The sequence below is a fragment of the Gambusia affinis genome, linkage group LG06 (genome assembly GCF_019740435.1).
Source record: "Gambusia affinis linkage group LG06, SWU_Gaff_1.0, whole genome shotgun sequence".
In the NCBI taxonomy this organism is placed as follows: Eukaryota; Metazoa; Chordata; class Actinopteri; order Cyprinodontiformes; family Poeciliidae; genus Gambusia; species Gambusia affinis.
The window spans coordinates 20154386-20176271 of record NC_057873.1 but is presented as its reverse complement, the minus strand read 5'-3'; the positions used below and the strand labels follow the sequence as shown (position 1 = coordinate 20176271).

At 39.7% G+C, this 21886-nt stretch overlaps 1 protein-coding gene across 3 annotated transcripts in view; it reads left to right on the top strand.

The window, feature by feature from the left end:
* Nucleotides 1-1016: 1016 nt before the first annotated feature.
* Nucleotides 1017-21886, top strand: part of cbl (Cbl proto-oncogene, E3 ubiquitin protein ligase) — a 50411-nt gene continuing 29541 nt past the window's right edge. For all 3 annotated transcript variants that reach the window (XM_044120570.1, XM_044120568.1, XM_044120569.1), the window contains exons 1-2: nt 1017-1918; nt 8642-8889. In XM_044120570.1, coding sequence (XP_043976505.1) covers nt 1772-1918; nt 8642-8889 — 395 coding nt within the window. In that variant the 5' untranslated portion in view covers nt 1017-1771. The remainder of the gene's footprint in view (nt 1919-8641; nt 8890-21886) is intronic.

The following is a 21886-nucleotide window of genomic DNA, read 5'->3' as shown; positions in this document are numbered from 1 at the left end:
CTGCAGTTTGCCACAAGACATGTTGCAGAAAAAGCAAACTTGGAAGGAGCTGCGCTGACACCAAAATAAATCTTTTTAGTTATGTGCAAAATGTTGTGTGTGGTGAAAAACCACACACACTGCACATTACCCTGAAGAACACACCATCCTCACACTGAAACATGACAGTGGCAGCATTGTTCTTTCATCCTTCCGCTTTACTATGGCATGGGGGGGAAGCTGGTCAAAGTTAATGAGAAGGTAGATTGAGCTAAATGCAATAGTCTTGGAAGAATATTTCTCAGAAGTGCAAAAAGATGGAGCTTCACCTTAAAGCAGGCAAACACTCCTGAACAAACAGCCAAAGCCACAGTGAATACATAGTCATGTGCCTGAAAACTACATAATACGTAATGAGTCAAGACAGACCTCCTGCTATGTTTTGATAACATTTTAACATGACATAAAGCTAAAAAAAGTGTATTTTAAATCCAGCTATTTTTTTTTCCTGAAGTTACCAGGAAAAAAACATTTAGCCACTAGTTGTGCAAAGCTGGTAGAACCCAAAAAGACAGGTTGCTGTATTTGTTACGGGAAGGCGAAATACAAATATGTTCCACTAATTTTTCAGATTTGCATAGGTAAATAAACGTAAAAATCATGTAAAGTTTTGATTCCACCCACTTTATAATGATGCGTTTCGTTGTGTGGGTCTATTCACATACAATGCAGCTAGTGGTTGAAACAAAATGTTAAAAAGGGGTAGGAATACTTTCTCATATTCACCAGACAAAATTACCAACAGCAAAATTTCACGCCACAAAATTATTTCCTGAAAATGTATTTGTGGTCCTTTCTCTCCATCGCACCAACAGCTTGCGCCCTGGTTCTTTGAGGGATTCAGAGCTGCATTCAACAAATCTACAGCATTTCATGAATGCACTGTACAGTCAGAGGAGGCGCGCGACCGGCAGGGTCCATTGATCGCGAACGCGCACAGAGAAGGCGTGGAAATAAAGGTGGGTGGGGGTGTTGCACGGAAGAGGTACGTACAGGAAAAAAGAAAGGGCTGCACATACACGTCACTGGGGGAAGCTGAACACACTGGGCAATGTTTAAATCGCACAATTATTTATTCACCCCTGTTCCCGTTTATGACCACGGAGCCATCACAGCTCGAAGTGCGACTTCCTTTTTGTGCTCGGTGTGAGGCGTATGTCGTCACCTTCACCGCCCGCAGGGGAGCGCTGACACTGTCACACCGCCGCTGAACTTCCCGTCAAGACGCGGCACGGGCGAAACGAGCTGCTGTTGAGAGAGAAAGGGGAACGACAGTGGGACTTATCAAGAAGAGAGGACACACTTAGGTCCTCAAGGCGTCTGGCCACAGAAAGGGTGCTATTGTCCTCCAGCCGATGGCGAGCAGAGGCGGTTCTGCTAATTAGCCTGCGTTGGTCCCTGCAGAAAGGGATAGAAGAGCGGGGCTGCTAACTGCAACAACGGGGTTTAAGGGGGCCGTTGTACCACATTTCATCCGCAATCTGGACATTTCTCCTGTTAACTGGTTTTATTCCTAATGATGGGGTCCTTCAGCGGATAGTACCTCCCATCCTTCCGTTTAACCCCACCGTCGCACCCTGGCTCGAATTCGCCACTCGGGCGCTGTCCTCGCAGGGGGGTAACGGGTTCACCATCGCCCGGTAGAGCTAACTACAGGCGGCGGGTTGGTCTTCGTGACCCTTGGCCGCCCTGCCTCGTCTCTCTGCCCCTCAGTCCCTAACCGAGTCGGAACATGGCAGGGAACCTGAAGAAAGGTGGGGGGATCATCGGAATGATGAAGGATGCCTTCCAGCCACACCATCACCACCTCCACTCACATCACCAGCCCGGGGCCGTCGACAAGAAAACTGTGGAAAAATGCTGGAAACTGATGGACAAGGTGAGCAAACACAAACATCAACGAGCTTTGTTTACACGTCTGATGACCAAAGGCACTCTTGGCTAACTGTAGCTAACTAGCTAGCTAATCTTTGCAGCTAATGTTAGGTCAGCTAGTCAGCTGAGGGGACAGTGTTTATAGTATCTCACTTCAGCTAATTTTACCATATAAACTCGTATGTGTTTATTGTTTCGCTAACAGGCATCGAAACGGACAGGCCAGTAAAACAACGTCAGTTTGATACTAGCCTCCGGACATGGCAAAACAGACCTGCTTCCAACATCAGTCAAAAGTCTGAGCTAACTGTGGTAGCACCGTCATCTGTTCCAGTGCTCAAATATTAAACTTTTTTAAAAATGGTTACGGGATCCGTTTAAAACCTATCCTTCAGAGACCCGGATAGTGTAGCATTTACAAGTCTGTGTTACTTCCCTTTTGAAAACTCCTGCGCATTCAGCCAGCTGCCTGTCAGTCGTCGAAAAGTGCAATAAATCGTAAGGAAACATGAAAAGTGTTTTTTGTAACTAGAACATTTGAGCTCTTTCTTTTACGAGGAAGACTCATCTCACAACTTGCTTCTCGGAAAATAGTCAGAAGCAGTTCGACCCCCCAGTTTCCTGTGAGATTCAAGCAGCTTTTTTGAGTTTCTTGTTCTTCCTTTTTGATACCTCGTTTGTTAGCTGTGAAGTTAAGAGGCTACTAACCAACCAAAGTTTGCTGCTTAATTTTATTCCAGCGACTTTTATTAGTTAGCGCCATGCAAGTCAACATATTTAAAACCTCTACCAAGTGTTTATGGGCAGCACTAGCAAGATGAATACGACATTCAACATTTTGAAATTACTTCAGGAACAGAACTCTTCATGCTCCTACAGGTTGCTTAAAAATCAGCTGAAGTATGGCTATGTATATTAACATGCATCAGCATGCACCAATAGCTTAGGAAATATGTTGGAGCTTCCCTTTAAAGGTTCCTCTGAGTTACTTTTTTTAGCAGCAATTCATTGTATCACAGTTTTCAAACTGAGTTTTGTAACATAATTTAATTGCTACTATTTAAAACCCAAAAGCAACCGACTTCTTGCTAACTTGTTGATGCTAAGGTAAAATATTGCATATCCTTGTTTCCAATAACTTTATCTTCTAACTTTTCTTTATTTTTAATACAAAGACTTGGGCAGAAATGAACAATTGAAGCCTCCTATGTTCAAAAGCAGTTTTGAACTACCTATTGCTCTTCAAGGATAAGCATAGACGATGTATGGATGAATGTTGTCTAAATACGAGGGATCCCATTTACAGGACTTTAATAATAGTGTTAATATACTCATAATATGTATTTCGTAACATCTATATATTATTTCGACACAAAGAAATATTGAATCACCACCTGCTAAACATGGTAGTGGTTGTTCTGTGCTGTATGTTTAACAGATTAACCCATTAATCAGACTACCTGCTTGGGTAAAGTCTGTATTCGGCTCCTTTGTGAACGTGCAACTCGTAACTTACCAACCTTAGCTTTAAAAGTTTTATCTCACTTAAAATATTTCCTGAAGTAATTTTGATAGTACCTGCCGTAAAGTGTGTATGGTCCTTAAACGTGAGGGTTTTGTTAGTGTGTCAAGCCCACCATTTGTCAGTTTTGGACTTTAAGGCACATTAAGAATCTGAAACTTACATTTGTATTAAAATAATCCAAGACAAAGTTATACTTTTTAAAGTGGCAGATATAAACACCAGGAACCCCATTTGTTCTGGCAGCGTTGGCAGCCTGCTGTCGATAATGAATGTCATATATAATTGTAAAGGTAAGTGTTATTACATTAGCTACTTATTAGCTAACAGACTATTCACATCATGTTGGCAAACAGTAGCCCAAACTGTCTAACTGCAGTTTTCATAGTATCGTTAGCTAAAATGCTAAAATGTGCATGTCCAATATTATCTACTATGCAGAAGTTGGTAATATATTAAAGGATGGTAATAGATCCATGAATGGGATTGTTTTAGTTCTCACAACGTTGCTGTTGGTGATTTTGTGACGCTGATGTTTCAATTAAACATCTAAATTAAACATCTAAATTTTAGGAACGGATGGAAAGTTTTACACGTTTTGAAACCATAGCAGTTTTTTAAACCTTGGTGATGTTAGCTGGTTCAGGCCAGTGGTGGCACATTAGCTGTTCTTGATCTATGCAGATATTTTAAAATAAAATTTCTGTGCATAAACCTGCATATTTTTTAATTCATCTGTGGTTCTTTTACTGAAGAAAAAAAAAATTTGATTACTTTGAAATAGAAAGAGGTATAAATATTTGCACACTTATTTAGATCGGCATAAAATAAATAAATTTCCTTATTTAATTTGATATTTTTCTTCATAAAAAAAAATAAATCTTTATTTCTGTATTAGCCAAAAAATATGAGCACATTTTTTGTTCGTCAGCCAAACTAATTTATAACAAAATAATCCTGTGCACTTCGGTAAAAATTGATCTCGTGTATATTTTATGCTTTGTGTAACTATTGTACTCACCATTTGTTCTGCTTTGTGTCATAGTTAAAATATAATTTTTGTAATCTTGCAAAATAAAATTGAAATTGAGTTTTAAACATTTACATACATGGTGATGTATTTTAGGCTAGATAATCATTATTCTCTGTTGAACATTCTCTACCAGCTGTACAAGAAAACGTCTTAGTTTGCACATTGGACTCGGTGTCCAGTAAGTAATACTTAGTAAATATGTTTACAATAATTGGTTCAGAGAATCCCTTTGGAATGCAAGTTAATTTTATTTTTTCAACAAATCAGCAGTGTATGCCTAAAAAATTAAGCACCAAATTTACTTGCTTTCTTTATTTGCCACAATTGTTGTCGTTCTTATATTTTATGCCACGAAGTTAATGTGTGCTTAAGCTAATGTCATTAACTTAATCAATAAGTTAATGACACAAATAATGAGTGCACTCGCTTAACAGAAAACATAACAGCCACATCACTGTTTTAGACAAGAAAAATACAAAGTTGGGGGAAACAATTTTATCTTTTCTTTTTTAGCTTTCATTTCTCAAAAGAAGCCTGCCACTTCTTACAGGCAGTTATCATGAAGCTACCATGTCAGCGCCAGGTGTGAAGCTGTCTTTGAAGGGGTTAAACAGAGGGAAGTGGTGTAGAAGTGGAATGCATTTTTCTGAGAGGCAGTCAAGCTTTCACTTAAAGACAGGAGCTTTAATAAACGCTGACATATAAGGGCCCGCAGATGTTGCTGCATCAAACATGTAGGCATGTTTGACTGAGTGCTCAGCGCAAAAGGCTGGCAGGTGTTGATGACGATAGCGGTCCAAACCTTTTCTGGTTAAAGAAAAGATGAAAAAATGAATATTGTTGATCGTGTTGAATCCTGGATCAGACTGAAAGATATTTGTACTAAACGTTAAAGTTAAAATGTCTAAAGGTTTTAAATGTAGAGGGAGAGAAACGTATCCCATAACGTATTTATTATTCCAGTTAATTGTAAATTTTCTTTGTTGCAATGCCTAACTGACGGTGTCTTCTGATTCACACTCTGTGAACGTGTGGTGGATATTGTGCACTTTTACTCTCGTTAAAGTTCACGACTGCAACACAACTTCCTACGTCAGACTTTCTGCCATAAGCACATAATAAGCATCTGTCTTGCTTTTCTCGGTTTCCAGATTAAAAATGCCTTCAAATGAAGGACATGCTAAGTTGGGAAACTCTGCTGGAACTAATGATTGTTTGATCATGTAATATTTTCCTGTTTACTTCTGGAGACTGTTAATCATCTGGTTTCCTCATGGCACGACTGAAGCTGTTTCGGTTGCTCTTCAGAGGGCTGTCGGTTCAGTCGGTCAGCTATAAATTGATTCAAGGTTCTTCGAGCTCAAGTGCGACCTTTTCTCTGTCAGTTTTATTTGTGGCTTGAACTGTGAAGTCATGAGTGGTTTAGAAAAATGGAACAATATAGATACGGCACAATAATTCTAATAAAATAAATAGCATTTTTTAAAGACTTTTCTCTAAAGAAACACTTAATAGGCAATCTGTAATAAGTTATACTGTGTGCTTGTTTTTTTTTTCTCTCTCTTTTTTTTTTTAGATTGCTCTGGTGGGTTAATTTGTCACACAGCTGAAGAAAATCGCTCTCTACTGACACTTTCTCTCACATCTTGTTATTGAGACGTTAAACTGACGGTGTGGTTTGACTGAACGACGTTGGCGATTTTGAAACTTCTCAATATTTTAAGTATACTTTAATACAAGTAATTGAGCCAAAATCAAATCTCTACCAAAATTATAAATTACTCATCATCTTCTGACGTTTGATTTTATTTTATTTCCACCATAATGGAAAACTGTCGACTGTCATAAAAGGCAAGGCAATTCATAACAGCCATTTTTAAGACGTGTACCTGGCGTATTTCTTTCCTGCCCTCCTACATAATCAGCACACGATCATCTGGCCTGATTTGCAGAAAACAGAGCCATGCCTTGTTGCTGACATGATAGTTTGGTTGCCAATGGTGGCTGCCAATCAAGCTCTGATTCAGGTTCAGATCTGTGAATGAAAACTTATTTCCTTGCATGTTTCTGCAACTAAACAAACGGGGTTGTGTGCGCGTTGGCTGCAGTCGTGTTGTTACCGGGCTTCATGACAGAGTGTTCCAGGCTTTACGCCAGTATCTTTCTAGTTTTTTTTTTGTTTGTTTTTTTTTGTTATGGTTAACGAAGTGACTCAGTTACAGTGAGATCGGCGACGAAAGGCTGAACATTACTGAAGATCAGGCATGTTTCGGTGATCTTGAGTCCATCTGGTCGTGACTACAGATGTTTTGAACTTCAAATAAATCATTTACGAAAGCAATCTACCAGGAGTTTATTTTTGTTCGCTTATTGTTTTTGCTGGGGGGGTAGTAGCCAGGCAGCACATATTTTCACAACAGCAGCCTGCACTTGAGCCCTTCAGATTTTCGTGATAATCATGTTCAAATATGAAGCAAGCAGAATGGGCGTTTTGTGTAATTTATTTATTATTTTTAGAAGGCAGAAGTGGCAGAGGATATTCAGATTGAAATGTGGAAGTGTAAACACATGGATAGCCTCTCCAAACATGCAGAAGGACACACATGGGAGGGGATAAGGTCTCGCACAATGACTGCAGAGGCACGATCAGCGTATAAAGAGCTCAAGCAATCTTGATTTGAACAAAGTGGTGGAAAACAAGAAGATTGTGGATGTGTTTTGGGGGAAAAGACAGTCTACAATAGTTTGCAGAAGTATTTATGTAACTTCAATTAAATCTTTTTACATTACAAATCACAAATGTCAATGCATTTTATTTAAATTTTATGTGTAAAGTAGTTTGTAGTTGTGAAATGAAAGAAAATGCTATGTGATTTTAACAAATCTCTGCCAGCTACATCGAGACTGATTGTCTTTTTTTTTTTTTTTTTATCTGTTCTTGTTTGCAGTCAACTCAAGCTTAGTCGATGATCGGAGAGCGTCTCTTAACATCAGTTTTCAAGTTTTGTCTCAGTCTCGTTTGGGTTTGGTTTTGACATTGACTAGAATACTCTAACGAACGAATACGGTTTGATGTAAACCGTATTCCAGCAGGATCGTCGTCGTGCTGGAAGGTGTGGCTTGACGCCAGTCTTCTTGGCAGCCGTCCGTTAACGGGGCTGTTGAGTACTTTGGCAGGACGCTGTACATGGATGCACTCAGCCTTTGTTTTGGGCTGATACATTTTTATGAAGGAAGTGCAGTGCTTGTAAAATAATTAATGATACCGTACAGTGAGGACCTGAATGTTCAGTATATTACATAATGCATAGGTTGCTGGTTTCTAAAAGGCCTGGGCTTTTAGGGACCTTTATCTCAGTCTTTGTTGGCATGTTCTGTTTTGCATGACTCCTACTTGGCCTCCCTGGAAACATCTTGAGTGGTTTAATCACTCATAGAGGTATACTATTAAAATTGGTTTTAATCATTTATAAACTGCAAATTTGATGCACTGTCTAAAAATACATGGTGGCTACTATCTGCCGTATTTTTTGGTCTAAGCCGCTACTTTTTTTTCCATGCTTTGAACTATGCTGCTTAAATCCCTGTGCGGCTTTTCTGTGGATTTTCCTTCAACCACCAGGGGGCTCTCTAGTAGGAAATGAATCATTAGAAGTCAAAATTGGAAATCGAATAAGAAAGTGCTAATTTTCATATAGAACGAGTTCATGCTAGCAGAAGGCACGACTGAGAAATTTCATACCCCTCATCATGGAAACAACACAAAGAAAAAGATGCCGTTTTTAAGTTGAGGAGTATCGATCTACAGTACAGGAGGGAAATGGAGCCGCTGCACGTAAGCTCGGCGTGAACGAATCCATGGTTCGGCGTTGGAGACGCAGGGCTGCGTCCATAGTAGCAGATTTATTAAGGAAAACCGAGAGCGGTGGAGATACCAGCGGCTTGTAGCCCGGCGCGTCTTATGTACGTTTCCAGTTTTTGTTTCAAAAGAATTCTAGGTGCGCTCTATAGTCCGGAAAATACGGTAATCTGTCTTTTCACACTTTTCTCCTCGCACCCTTTTTGCTAATCTTTCTTCTTGTTGCTTTTTCGTTCACGTTACCTCCCAAAGCTGGTTTCTTATCTCCTAACCGTGTCTCTGTTCTCCCCCTCACATCCTCACGTTTCTGCAGGTGGTGCGGCTGTGCCAAAACCCCAAACTGGCTCTGAAGAACAGCCCTCCTTACATCCTCGACCTGCTGCCAGACACCTACCAGCACCTGCGCACCATCCTGTCTCGCTATGAGGGCAAAATGGAGACTCTGGGAGACAACGAGTACTTCCGGGTCTTTATGGAGAACCTGACCAAAAAGACCAAGCAGACCATCAGCTTGTTCAAGGAAGGCAAGGAGCGCATGTATGAGGAGAATTCGCAACCCAGGTCTGTGAAATGGTCCAAAAGTGGACCTTCGTGTTTGTGTCTTTATTTTAAGCTGCCATGCCAGTACGTTCTGTTAATTAACCCATCTGAAAGGAGTAATTTGAATGTATGATGTAGTTTGTGCTTCATTCAGAATCATTTTGAGAAACGATGACAGCCATACCCGCCCCCTTAGGGTAGTTGTAGTTCAAGATGTATCAAAACAAGAGAAGAGAGATGTTGTGGTTTGAGAATGCTAGGGTGTGTGGTTAGAAGGGTGCTCATTCTACAGCTGCCTGTATCTTTGTTTTCGAGCCTCTCTATCATTGCCATCTATTCGCTATGTTCTTTAGCTGCTACAGTTGTTGGCTCTTTGATATTCTTAGCAGTTTGAAACAAAAGCTCGCTTCTCGCACTAAAAAGAAAGAATTTATTCTTTTTAAAAAAAGCTGAATGTTGAAATAGGTGGACAGAACCACAGGTAGCAGAAGTAGTTCTAAGTAAGAACATGAAATTCAACGCTGATGAATTTTAACTGTGCGCTGCACTTTTTTTAGTGTAATTTCCATAAATTTTAAAATGTAGTTTTGACCAACATCATACTGTGAGATGCAGTGTCACAAAACAAAGGCTATAAAAGTTTAGAAAACTTTATTGATGAAGATTTTTGGTTGTGTCAGTTCGAAAAGATAGAACAAAGGTGACTCAATTATAATTATTAAGCAAAAAAAAAAAAAGTTTTTGGTGCCAGTTAGGACAGTAAATAGAGACCTCAGAGAAGATTTGCTACATATGCAAATACACGGGAACCTCTACCGTTACTGGCATCTCGGTGAAGAGGTGTGTTTATATAATTAAAGTAAAATGTTACTTTCAGTGCACTAAGTCTACAATATCACATTGACATAGAAATGGCTGGAAGTTACAATTCTTGCAATATTTGCTAAACGATTTTAATAGAAACTCAATCATAGCCAGCCTTCAAACAATACATTGACAATCTGTGGATGTTCAGAAATGGACTCTCACACTTGAGAATTTATTGACAATGAAGCTAAAACTCACAGAAAGGTTTTGGGGCATCTGGTGTCATTTAACTGGCATTGTTCCAATAAATATTGCAACTAATTGTTTCCCTAAGAATCTTGGATGCTATGCAGACTTTGTGATCTCAGGACAAGACGTTTTGCTTCAGGTTCGTGAGCTTTTGGGACTCATTTTCATTTTAGTAAAATAACCTCGAGGCTTTGTAGAGCCATATTTCTCAGAGGCTTCGTTGCTGTGGAGGTAGATATCTGCATATTTAGATCAGTATTTTTATTTTTAAATATCTGACGTTCACTTCGATTATTTTGTCATCCGCATTTTTTAGAGTGGCTAAGATAAATTGCTTTCTGTGTCCGATCATATTTGTACTGCAGAGGATAATCATTTATTATAAATTAAGAATTCCAATGATCCAATCAATTTATAAGAAAAAGTTAGCAATATTTATTGGAATCTCTGGGCTGCCAATTCATGTAGCATAATTGTTGATAAATCAATCATTTCTTATTGTGGTACTTTTTTTAATCTCTGAACTTTTGGAGTGCGATGACTTCATCTTTGGTTGAACTGGACGTCAGATTTTTCAAAAAGGCTTTAAGCTGCAGGTGAAAAAGCCGAAGTTGTTTAGGCCAGTTAGACGTAGCGAAATCTGTTTTTACTTTTTGGCTAGACAGGCGATGAGGGTCTGAAATTGCATTAATATTTTTAAATGTAACATAATTTGTCTGAATAGGTGTAGCATTTTGTTCTGACTGAATATTCTACTTTGTGTATTTATAAATGTAGGTAACAGTTTTGTCCGTCATTTGCTAAGAGATACATCCTCATCTTGTTTCACAGTTCCTCAGTGAAATGGTTTTTTTCTCAGCTGCCTTGACCATAATCTTGCAGACAAAACCCCCACAAAGGCGACCAAAGAGAAGAGGAAGTTTCAATTTTAGGCCCTTCTGTTTTGAACACAGATAAAGTTGCTTGCTACCATTTTAAGTATTTGTCAGTGTGAAATTAATTTCCATTCTCACTCCACTGCAGTGAGAGACTGAGAGGAAAGAAATTACTGCTGAAAAGAGGAAATGTGCTTGTATACACACTCACCAGGCATTGCACACAAAGGTGACTATTGTTTGAATTAAGAAGGCAAGTGGCTGTGACACTAACCAATGGGTATCAGCCCACTTAAGTTATGTTGGATGCCGGTGAGATACTAGTGTGTGTGTTTAGGCTGCAGCAGGGTTTACACATGGCTTAGACTCAGGTCCAACTGGAACGATAATTTCTGCAGAGTTACCGGTGCTCATTTCTTTTGTTTTCCCAGTCAGCTTAAGAGGAAGTTTGAAAGACTATTTTGATGATTATTAACAGAGTTAACTAAGTCCTCACAGAGCTGTGGATACAGTCTTGATTCTTTTTACACATTAAAACATAGAAATAATCTGGTTTTCATTAGGTTTTTAATAATTTTAAAGGCTAGTTGAGTACAATTACAAAGTCTTCCTGGAGTTGACATCTTGGTTAATTCACTCTGGCCCATCAGACTGTACACTTCTTGATGTTAATGTCAGAGAAATATTTAACTCATTTGGATTCAATGCTCAGATAAAGACAGAGGTTGACTTGGATAAGCAATGTTTCATCTGAATAAGCCGTAAGACTTCTGGAACTTCGACCTTTGACAGATGGAGTAAAAGCAAAGCTGTCTGGCCATAGTGAACAGCACCGTCATCGGGGAAAACCAAAAACAAACAAGATCCGTATCATCTCTCCAAAACTTGACGGAGGGTGTGCTTTGTTTTTCCCATGTCTAAATTTAATGCTGAGTGAAAAATGTCGCCTGTTCCTTAGTTGTAGGATGCCAAGATACGAGTGAGTATGCTGCTGTGCAAGCCTGTTTCACCAAGGAGGTTTGAGCCACTACAAGTAAAGGGAAACTTGCATCTTGTATAGTTCAGGCCAGGTGAGTTTTCTGGTCTGTCAGCCACAGTAACTCTTTGTTCACTGAACAAGCTTACGGTACCTTTGGCAGTGTGGGTAGGTGCAAAGTCTGTCTGGAAAACAAAATTAACGTTTCCATAAACATAAATGTTGGACCAACATCAACAGAGGATCTGCCACCTCTACCCATTGATTTTGTTTTTTGTTTTGTTTTTTTAAAGGATTTTTTAGGCTGTAGTTGCCTTTGTTGTACAGTAAATAGGGAGGACAGAGAAGGAAAGGGGAACACATGCAGCAAAAGGCCAGAGACCAGGAATCGAACTCACGACCACCAGATTGAGGACTACAGTGTCTGGACATGGTCATCGCTGACTGAAAACTTCACACTGGACTTCAAGTAACTGTTCTTCACCACTCTGCCTCCAGACCTTGTGACCTTGAGTGAGCAGCAGTCCAGTCTCTGGCTCACGAGTGGTTTAACAAAAGAAAGGACATGTGTAGGAGTTGTCTGTGCGTAGTGACTCCTGTCTCAGGTCATTTCTTATGAAGATTCACCAAGTTGTTGAATAGATTTTGCTTGACAAACATCTCAAGGCTGCAGTTATTCCTGGTGCACCTCTTCCTGCCACCCTTCTTCAATCCTCTGTTTTATATGCATTCGGTGACCAACCAGCTTCTTTAGCAAAGACTTTTTTTTATTTTTTTGGTTTCCCCTCCGTGTGGGGGCGTCGATGACGGTCTTCTGCATGTTTGTGTAGCCGACTGACCTAGAGTGAGAGACCATTTTTAGCTTCAGGAAATCTCTCCAGGTCTTTTAAGTTAATTGGGTAACTAAAGTGTGACAATAAAAGTTTCCAATATTTCACCTTTTTACTATATTCTAATTTTCTGGGACACAAATTGCGAAATTTTTGTTATTATTATTTTTTTTTATGCAGTCATATGCAAAATGAAAATAAAATAAATATTTGAAATATTCAGCGAGTTTCACTTTCTGAAGTGACTCCTCAAGGAAAAGGGCTCGCTGCTGTTCAGTGCATGAAAGTGAGCACAAAAGTGTGTCTGCTGTGAGTAAGGCTTAATTATTAACACTAGCATGCCATATTCGGTGGGAGTCGACTTAACACAGTCAGCACTTCCTCCTTTTTTTACTTCACTTACTTCCTCCAGTAACCTTACGCAGCACAGCCCAGACATTTCAGTCCTCTGTCAGAGGGAAAATTCACAGAAATTAGATAAGCCTTCAAGTTAAAACAATGTTTCTTTTATTCATCAAATGAGAACAAAGTAAAAAGGGACTTTTTATCTCAACCTAATCAGCTTAGAAGGTGTTTAAATGTTTGATGGTAAGAAAAGGTTGGAGGTTAAGATAATTAAAGACTGAGGAAGTAGGACTTCTCCAGTGTTTGCTCGTTCTTCTGAGCTGCGCCACCATTGCATCCTGACGAAGGCTGATAGATCCAGCTGCTTACAGGAAGTGGTGAGGTTCTGAGCTGCAGGGTGATGCAGCTGCACAGAGGGACAGACTGTAGAAAGTGATAGAGGTGAAGGAAAATGATACATTTGCTAATGGATGTTTTTTTTTTCCCCCTTTAATTTTTAATGAATTCTTAACAGCAGATCTACCAAAGTGAAGCTCAACAAGTGCTTTTATTTCAAAGTACTGTTTTTCAATCAACAACAAATTCAGTAAAATTTAGTTAGTGCCTTTATTAAAATCAGAGTAAAATTTGCAGTTGTAAAACTTGCAGTTTTCAGAACATTAACTTTTTTTGCCTAGCATTAAAACAAAATAAAAGCTGTAGAAAAGGAGGTTTTACTTTATACTCCACACTTGCTAAGTAGAGATGCATTGAACAGGCTTTTTCTGCTGGTACCGATTTCTGTTCATCTTTGCGACCTAACCTCCGATGCTGTTCTTTCTTTCTACTGAGGACTATATCACATAAGAGAAAAACACTTACATGTTGTTTGGAATCACTCAAAATAAACATTGCACATTACTCTGTATGCTTTAATGTACAAGCTTTAAGACGTGTAAACTGACGGTTCGTTCCTGTAGTTCTTTTTTGCATGTTGATGATCTCAGGGTGGCTTGTGATGCCTCGGCTTCCCAATTTTCAAAATCCCAAGTTCAATGAATGTTTTATTTCAATTTGATTTTACTTGGGACTTTTCGAAACACTAGGAGAATCTGACTTCGACTGCAACATAACAACTTCTGAAATCCTGGTCCCCCAACCAACACCATTTTGTTTCTTTTAGGCTTTCTTCTAATATCACTGCCTTCTCTTTCTGACACAACTTCCCATCAGATCTCGACACAATAGAAAAGTGCATTCCACACATACCTATGTGATATTATGACAATGGTCAACAACGGGACCAACTTCCTCAAGCTTTTAGTCATTCAGCATTCCCTGCAGCTGGAATAATTGTCGAGCATTCAGCAATAATTTGGACACAATTCCTCATTCTTATCTTAGCTACTGTTGGTTGTTTTCCGAGCTTCAGAAGCCGCTCCATGGAAAAATCTCCTAGGACGTTTGGCGCAAAACCTTAATAATCATATTAGATTTGTTTGTGTTGCTATTCTCATTTCTCTCCCATTTTATAAGCAAATGTATTTTTCTAACAAAACCAAATTCATGCTTTGCAGTAGATAAAAACTTCAGCATTTCTGGAACACTTATTTCAAGTTCTGTTTTAGGAAAGGTCATGTTTTCATACATTCATGTGACACATGGGTGTTGTGCATGATTTGCATGAGACTTGATCTTCCTGTGGCTTAGTGCTGGGTAGTTTTTAATCTAATGAGGCTATACATTTACACACTGCTTCTGCTGCGTTTACAGTTGTCTTCAATTTTGTATCTTGGTTTGAAACTTCAGTGTGTATAGCTCAAAAATGCAATCTTTGAAAGATTTCCTTTCTATATTAACATTGCTTTATCCTTTCCTAAAAAAAAATGTAACCAAGAATATTCCTCTTTATGTTTTGCAAATTGTCAAATGTTATGTTTCTGGTATTCCTGTTTTGGTACAGGGAAGGATGTTTGTTCTAAATTATGACTTCCTATTTCTGTAAATGTGTTTGACACCCGCGTGTAACAAAGGTCTGCTTCAGAATGCACCGGCCCGCACTTTGACTATTAGGAGAAGCCATCGTATCCCTTTTGCTGTAATGCTGTCCTTGCATCTGTAGTATCGTTGGGAAATGCATCAGTGCATTACAGGGCTGCTAAAATCGATTAAACGTGAACATTTGCATAAACAGCATCCATCCGTGCATTTTTCAACAGCTGTTGGCATAAATTTAGCTTTTGTTTTTTTGGGGGGGGGGGTTTTAAGCCACACAGATTTACGGTTTCAAAGTACACAATTCGTTTATTGTTTCCAGTGGAACTGAGACGCATAAAATATTTGTTAAATTACTCAGTAAACTTCAAGTTTTAGTCAGAGGAAAAGGGCAATGATTAAAACTTTTATTCATTGGTAAACTTGAGGGCTGTGGAGAGGGCATATCTTGTATGTTTACTTCAGCTCAAATCAAACAGATGTCATTTAAATTTTACCTCAACATAACTTCAATCAGTCAAGTTTTTCCATATACAGTGGCCAGTGGTTTCACACCTCTGTGGTTTATTTGCTGCTTTCTTTTGATTGGGATATTTCTGTGGGCTCATTTCCTTTTCTTTTTTTTTTTTTTTTTGCATTGCCAATGCCAACAGATGCGCTGTGTTTTGTCCTTTTAGTCTAAATAGCTGTGAATTAAGGATGAAATCTTTTAGTGGCTGGTCTAACTGGCAGATTGCTACCAATATGTGGAGTGGAAGAAACTGCTCACCCTTAAGTAGCTGACAATATTTCACTTTCAACTCTGTGCAGGTATGTTTAAGCACACACACAGCTGAACGTCTTGGCTATTTATGTCGCAGTAGCATCTTGAGCTGCCCACACAAGTCATCCTCACGCTATTAGATTATGGTGATTAGGATGACGCAACTCACCATCATCTCTGCTTTGTACAACGAGTGCTTGCCGTTTTTGCACGCAGAGATAAGTGAGCTCAGACAGGGTCTGGGAAGTTGGAGCATTAAGCTAAAAATAACTGCTGGATATTAAATTTATATTTTGTGAGAAGTTCTCACTTTATTCCTGTAATTTATGGTTCTGAGAAGGGGGTAAATGAGAATGAAAACATTGCTCTACACTGCGTAACTACGTGGGATTGTATGTGGTTGACAGACACTGCAGATCTTCCAGTGACATGCAAAATGCTGTGTGAAGGAAAACCCAATAATTAGTGGTACTCTGAATGCTATTGCCACAGTGACACATGGTGGTAACGGCATCATGCTGTGGGAATGCTTTTTTTTTTTTAGCAGGGACAAGATACTGCAGGATTGGTGGCTTTGAAAGCAGGCCCCATTTTGGAGAATAATGTTAAAAATTAAAATTGGTGTACCTTAACTTCCACAAAGTGGTGCCCCATAATCACACATTAAAGGTTGGGATTGTACCACAACTACATTTATGAAGTTTAATGTAGTTTTGCAAAGCTCTACATTCAGAAAACTCCACAAAAGTGTTAAAATGCTTTTGTTTCGGGCGTGCTGTGGTGGCGTAGGGGATAGCGCAACCCAGATTTGGAGGCTTCGAGTCCTTGACGTGGCCGTCACGGGTTCGATTCCCGGACCCGACCAACATTTGCCGCATGTCTTCCCCCCTCTTCTTTTCCCTTTCCTGTCAGCCTGCTGTCATATAAGGGACACTAGAGCCCACAAAAGACCCCCTGGAGGGGGAAAAAAAATGCTTTTGTTTCTACTTGTAGCACCGGAACGTGACCACATAGTCTTAAGTATGTGGTGAAAAGTAAAGAATGTGAGCTTGTGAATGAGAAAAGTTGTACCAGGCTTAAGAAAACAAAAAAACAAGAAACAAAGAAATGAATCCATTACTTCAGGAGTCGCCTTTATTTTAGACCTTGTTGGTTTTTTTCTTCAGATTGAACTCAAACAAGAATAAGTTGTATATTTGTATTAAGTTATTGTAGCGAAATCTAAAAAGTTCATCTGTGAGATGTGCTGTGGTGGCACAGGGGTTAAGCACAGCCCACATAAGGAGGCCTTGGTCCTCGACGTGGCCGTCGCAGGTTCGATTCCCGGCCTGGCGACCTTTGCTGCATGTCTTCCCCCTTCTCTCATTACCCACTTTCCTGTCAATTAACTATCAAATAAAGGCCACTAGAGCCACTAAAACCTTTAAAAGAAAAAAATTTTTTTTAATCTGAAATAGTGTTTTTTGGGCAGGTCTTCTGTTAAATGCTCCCTAGAGTTTAGGACTCTTCCATCAAGACCGCTTTCCAAAAAATTACAAAAGTTTGGCACCAGGGATCTAAAATAAAATTAATATGGAGATGATTGAGACTTTTATTTCCCTTCTTTGTCAGAATTTTTTTTGTTGCGTGTTGGAGAGCTGTGTGTGTTTTATGTTTCCTGTGAAGATATGCCCCTGGCTATAGCCAAACATGCAAAAGTTTAAACCGGCAGATCATTTTACATGTAGTTGAAAACCTATAATTTGTGCAACAGTTCAGCACTTGGTGTCCAGTCAAGTTGTTGGGCACAAACATCAAGAGTATAGACAGTTTGGATAGGTTGTGATGTTTATCAATGGTCTTTGTGTTTTTTGGGGAAAACTTCAATCATGATTTTGCTGAATTATTGCTTTAATAATGGCAGCGAGGAACTCAGTCTTCTCAATCTGTTTTTAGTGTATCATCACCATCATAACGTGTGGAAAAACTGTGATTCCTTCTGGTGCACATGATTGAGTCACCAAAGTGAATGCTGAGTCGAGTCTTGTAAAGATCACTTTCAGTTTCTCCTCTGTATCTTGTAGTTATCACTTACCAAAAAGAGCAAAAAAAAAACCAAAACAATCTTTTAAAATCTCGTCGACTTTGTGTGTGCTGTGAATTAAATTTGACACAGGCTTGCGCTTGTGTCTTTCCTCATTAGACGAGATGCATTTCTCCTTGTTTGGTCTGGATTTCTGCGTTAGCTAGCGTTGAGCAGATGAAGCCAATAATGGTGCTGCTTAATAATGTGGCTCCTACCAGTCCATACAGACTCTGAATCTGCAAGCCTGACCTGTGCTGGCTGTGCTGCGTTGTGTTAGCGTGCTACAGCACTGGCTGGCTAGCTGCGCTTCTTTATCACAACCAGCAGGAAACAGGAAGGGAAAAGCCAGCTGCAAGGTTAGAGGTTACTATATAGCATGAGGGGGAAGGAGGACGAGAAAACATAGTGTTCAAAAAAGGGTTTTTTTCTTCTGCTGCGTTTGTGGTGAAAGGTTTCTAGTGAGAGAAATGTACTCAAAACACACATGGCAGGCTGGAGTAGGTCACCAAACTTCTCTGTGTGGTGGTTGCCCACTCAGTTTGCATGGTCACTGCTGGCACAGGAGCTTAAATAGCAGTCACCGTTGTAGTGGTTGGCTGCTGAAGTGTTGGCTGCTGCCCAGTGTACACACAGCACAGAACTGCTATTGTGGGACGGAGAAGTGCAAGGACAGAGAGGACCGAGACGGGCCTCAAGCCTGTCCTATACAAACCCTAACTTTTGTTATCATTGCATGTTCTCATAATTGTACAAGTCTTGCAGTTTGCTCTGATTAATGGATTGTTTGCATTGAAATCGATTTGATGTGCATTTACTGTTTGTGTTTACTGCAAAATCAGCAACTCTCTATGGTACTTTCTTTTGTTTGGCTAAATCTGTTAAAGTGCTTGGAGTGAAAAGGATTCCTAAATGTAAGAGGTCTTTTGTTGGTATGTGCTCAACTGGAGGCGGTCACCTCTGGAAATTTGGATTTCAGCCTCAGACAAAGTCAGATTAGGTGATTATGTAATAACTCCAACAGGTGTTGAGGCTTAGGTTAAAACCCGTCATTCCATTCCTTCTCAAGCCAATTCTTTATTTCTTGTAATATTCTGTTGGAAATATTCAAAGTGATCTCATGGACTGTGCAGATCTGGTGTTGGAGACAGCTGGATCAGACTGTGTATTTGATACTAGACTGCTGTTTGCTTTCGCAGGCCCTCTGTCTCAGTCTAGCTCAGAGTTGACATGTACGCTGCTCCGTCACCTGGGATGGAAATCCATTTCTGTCAAATTATGTGGCCTTTTTTGGGATTGCAAGGTGAAATGGCTCAATATTTGTCATCTATTTCTACACACACACAAAACTAGTAAATGAGCAGTAAGCCTTTTTTTGTCCTTTTTTTTTTTTTTTTTTGACTGAGCAGTTCTGTGGCTCTACTTCCTTTTGAAGCTTCCTGTGCTTCTGTGTAGTATGGTAACTTCACTGAATTTTTAATAGCAGTTCCTGCCGTGTGTATCACTCAGGGAACATCCAAGTGTTGGTAGTGTTGTGTGGAAACTAATATGATTTTTTATTTTTTATTTTATTTTTTTAAAAAGGGGGAAGGAACAGTGTGTACAGTCCAGTGGGATCATTGAGGTGGCTTTAACGATTGTCTGTTCAAAACAACATTTAAGAGTTAATGTTTATTTGATGGTCCATTAAGCCGCTCTATCATTCACAGAGTTACTTTGCCTTGCAAAAACATTCATGTCCTTTGAACCTTTTTGCATTTTGTCACTTTACAACCACAAACCTCATGGGATTTTTTTCGGGGGTAGCACATAATGAGGTAGGAAGGGCGGCCATACATGCTGTTCTAAATGTTTTACCAAAAAAAAAAAAACTAAATCTAAAATTAGTGGCAAGTAGTGGTATCTAATTCTGTTTGTTCTGATACCCCAAAATAAAGTCCTTGCCGACAAACTGCCTTCAGACCTCGCCTTATTTGAAAGTTCTCTAATTTAGCGGTTCTGTGAAAGCCTCAGAGAGTACGCTAGTGAGCAAACGGCATCATGAAAACCAACAAATACAGCTGTCAATTTGGGGAGGAACTCATGGATAAAATGGGCAATAACACAATATCTCAGGGTTTAGATGTCTTGCAGAGCACGGTTTAGTATAGAACAGTGTTTCCCCTCCCTGGTCCTCAATGCACACTGTCCTACATGTTTTAGAGGTTTCCCTGCTTTAATGTGCCTCATTCAACTGATTGCAGTTCAACAAACGTCAATCAGTCATCAATTGAAATCAGCTGCACTGAAGCAAGGAAATACCTAAAACATGCAGGGCGGTGAGCCTGGAGGACCAGGGTTGGGAAACACTGGGATAGAAGATGGATAGAAGATGTCACAACTGCAAACCAACCAAGACAGAACAAAGTCAAAGGGTATCATGTTTCGCAGATCAGGAAAAAAAAATTTAATAAAAAAAAAAAAATCTATATGGAGAAATGGGAAGTAGGTCAGTTATTCTATAATGGACCATTTTGTGACAGATTCCTGCTTATCACACATTGGAACAGTATAACTTTATTGACATGACTCAATGCATGGTACTAGCGCCTCCAGGTGCACGGCACTAGCTATAGCGGCTAAGAGGCGCTGTTCAATCTAGTAATGTATATCAATAACTCAAGTCTTTCCTCTGCCTACATCCCCCAGAATGCTGTGCCGTTCTGGACTGGAGTTCAGTGAAATTATTCTATTGGACGTATTATCCATTGATCTTGATCACGTGTCTGTTGTGATATATATTGTTATTTTTTTCCCAGCCCTACATAAGAATGAGAGTTTGGCATCAAATGAGAATTACTCAGCCAGGACAATGAGACGATGTAGATTGAATCATACTGATGTCTTACAAAGATCCCAGGGAGAGTCCATACCCAGATCCAATTGAGATTCTGTGGTAAGGCTTCAACATAAATTAAATTGTTGTCCATCCAACGGTCTTGGCATTAGGCTATTATTAAAAGAAGAACAGGCAAAGCAAATCCTCTCTCTAGAAGTAGGTTGAGACTCACCCAAAAAGACTTAATTGCTGTGAACAGTTCTGTTTTTACACAGTGACCTGAAGACAAATGCATGTCTGTGTTGTTTGTAATTTTGAAACAACTGTTACCATCCACTTAGTGCTACTGTGTATTTGTCTGTTGCATGAAATATGCTGAAGTAATGCAAAAAAAAAAGTCGAAGGAGTATAAGTACGTATGTGGGAAGCTAATAAACTATATTTAGATTCCAGTCCAGACTATGTGCATTGACCATGGGAGAATCTGATGAATAAGAAATGATATCAAATGGAGGGTTCCTAATTGTTGGTAGCCTGCATGAATGTTTCAAAATCGGGGAGGTTGTGAGTGGATAAACACACTTAAACAGAATAGATATAACATCTGTTACAGAGGTGAGATGAACGAACAAACCTGAGAGGAGGGACAAGGTTTTTGGTTTAGGAAGAAAACAGATCATAGTGGGAGGTTGTTGTACGTAGATAAAAGCACGCAGAGGTGGAATGGATGAGATGACGGCTTTAAGGCTGAGTAACACTGACACATCAGGGAAGCAGAAGAAATGGAGGGTGATCTCCTGTCCTGTTGAGGTTATACAGCCGAAGACACACTCGCCTGTTATGAGTAAACTCTGAGGTAAAGAAGCTCTTGCCGGAAGCATCACAAGTTCGCCGTAGTATTTCTGAGTAGTTGATCGGCTAATTTGTCTCTGGGCATTACCGACGAGTGCAGTGCTCACTTCAAAGGCAGCTACTGTGGCTGCATCCAGCTTAAAGTCGGTTCTGTAGAGTCTAAGTGGAAGGAGCTCTTCAAAGTGTTGGACTGTGAACTCCACAAGTGTTCACTGTTTTGAAAATCATTTACTAATGAGAGGCTTTTCCAGTTTTATGCGCTTCTCTGAAAAGCACTACTTTTTTTTTTTTTTTCTCCTGGGTTTAATCTTGCGATAATCGTTTTAATGCATTTTTGTTTTCTGTCCTTCCTCATTCATTCTTTACACCCCTCCCCTTCACTTGCTGGGTGTGTGCTGTGGTGCGGGGCAGCTGCAGCGTTTTCAGCGCCGACTGTCTCGTGCATGTCAATTCAGCCTGCCGGCTCA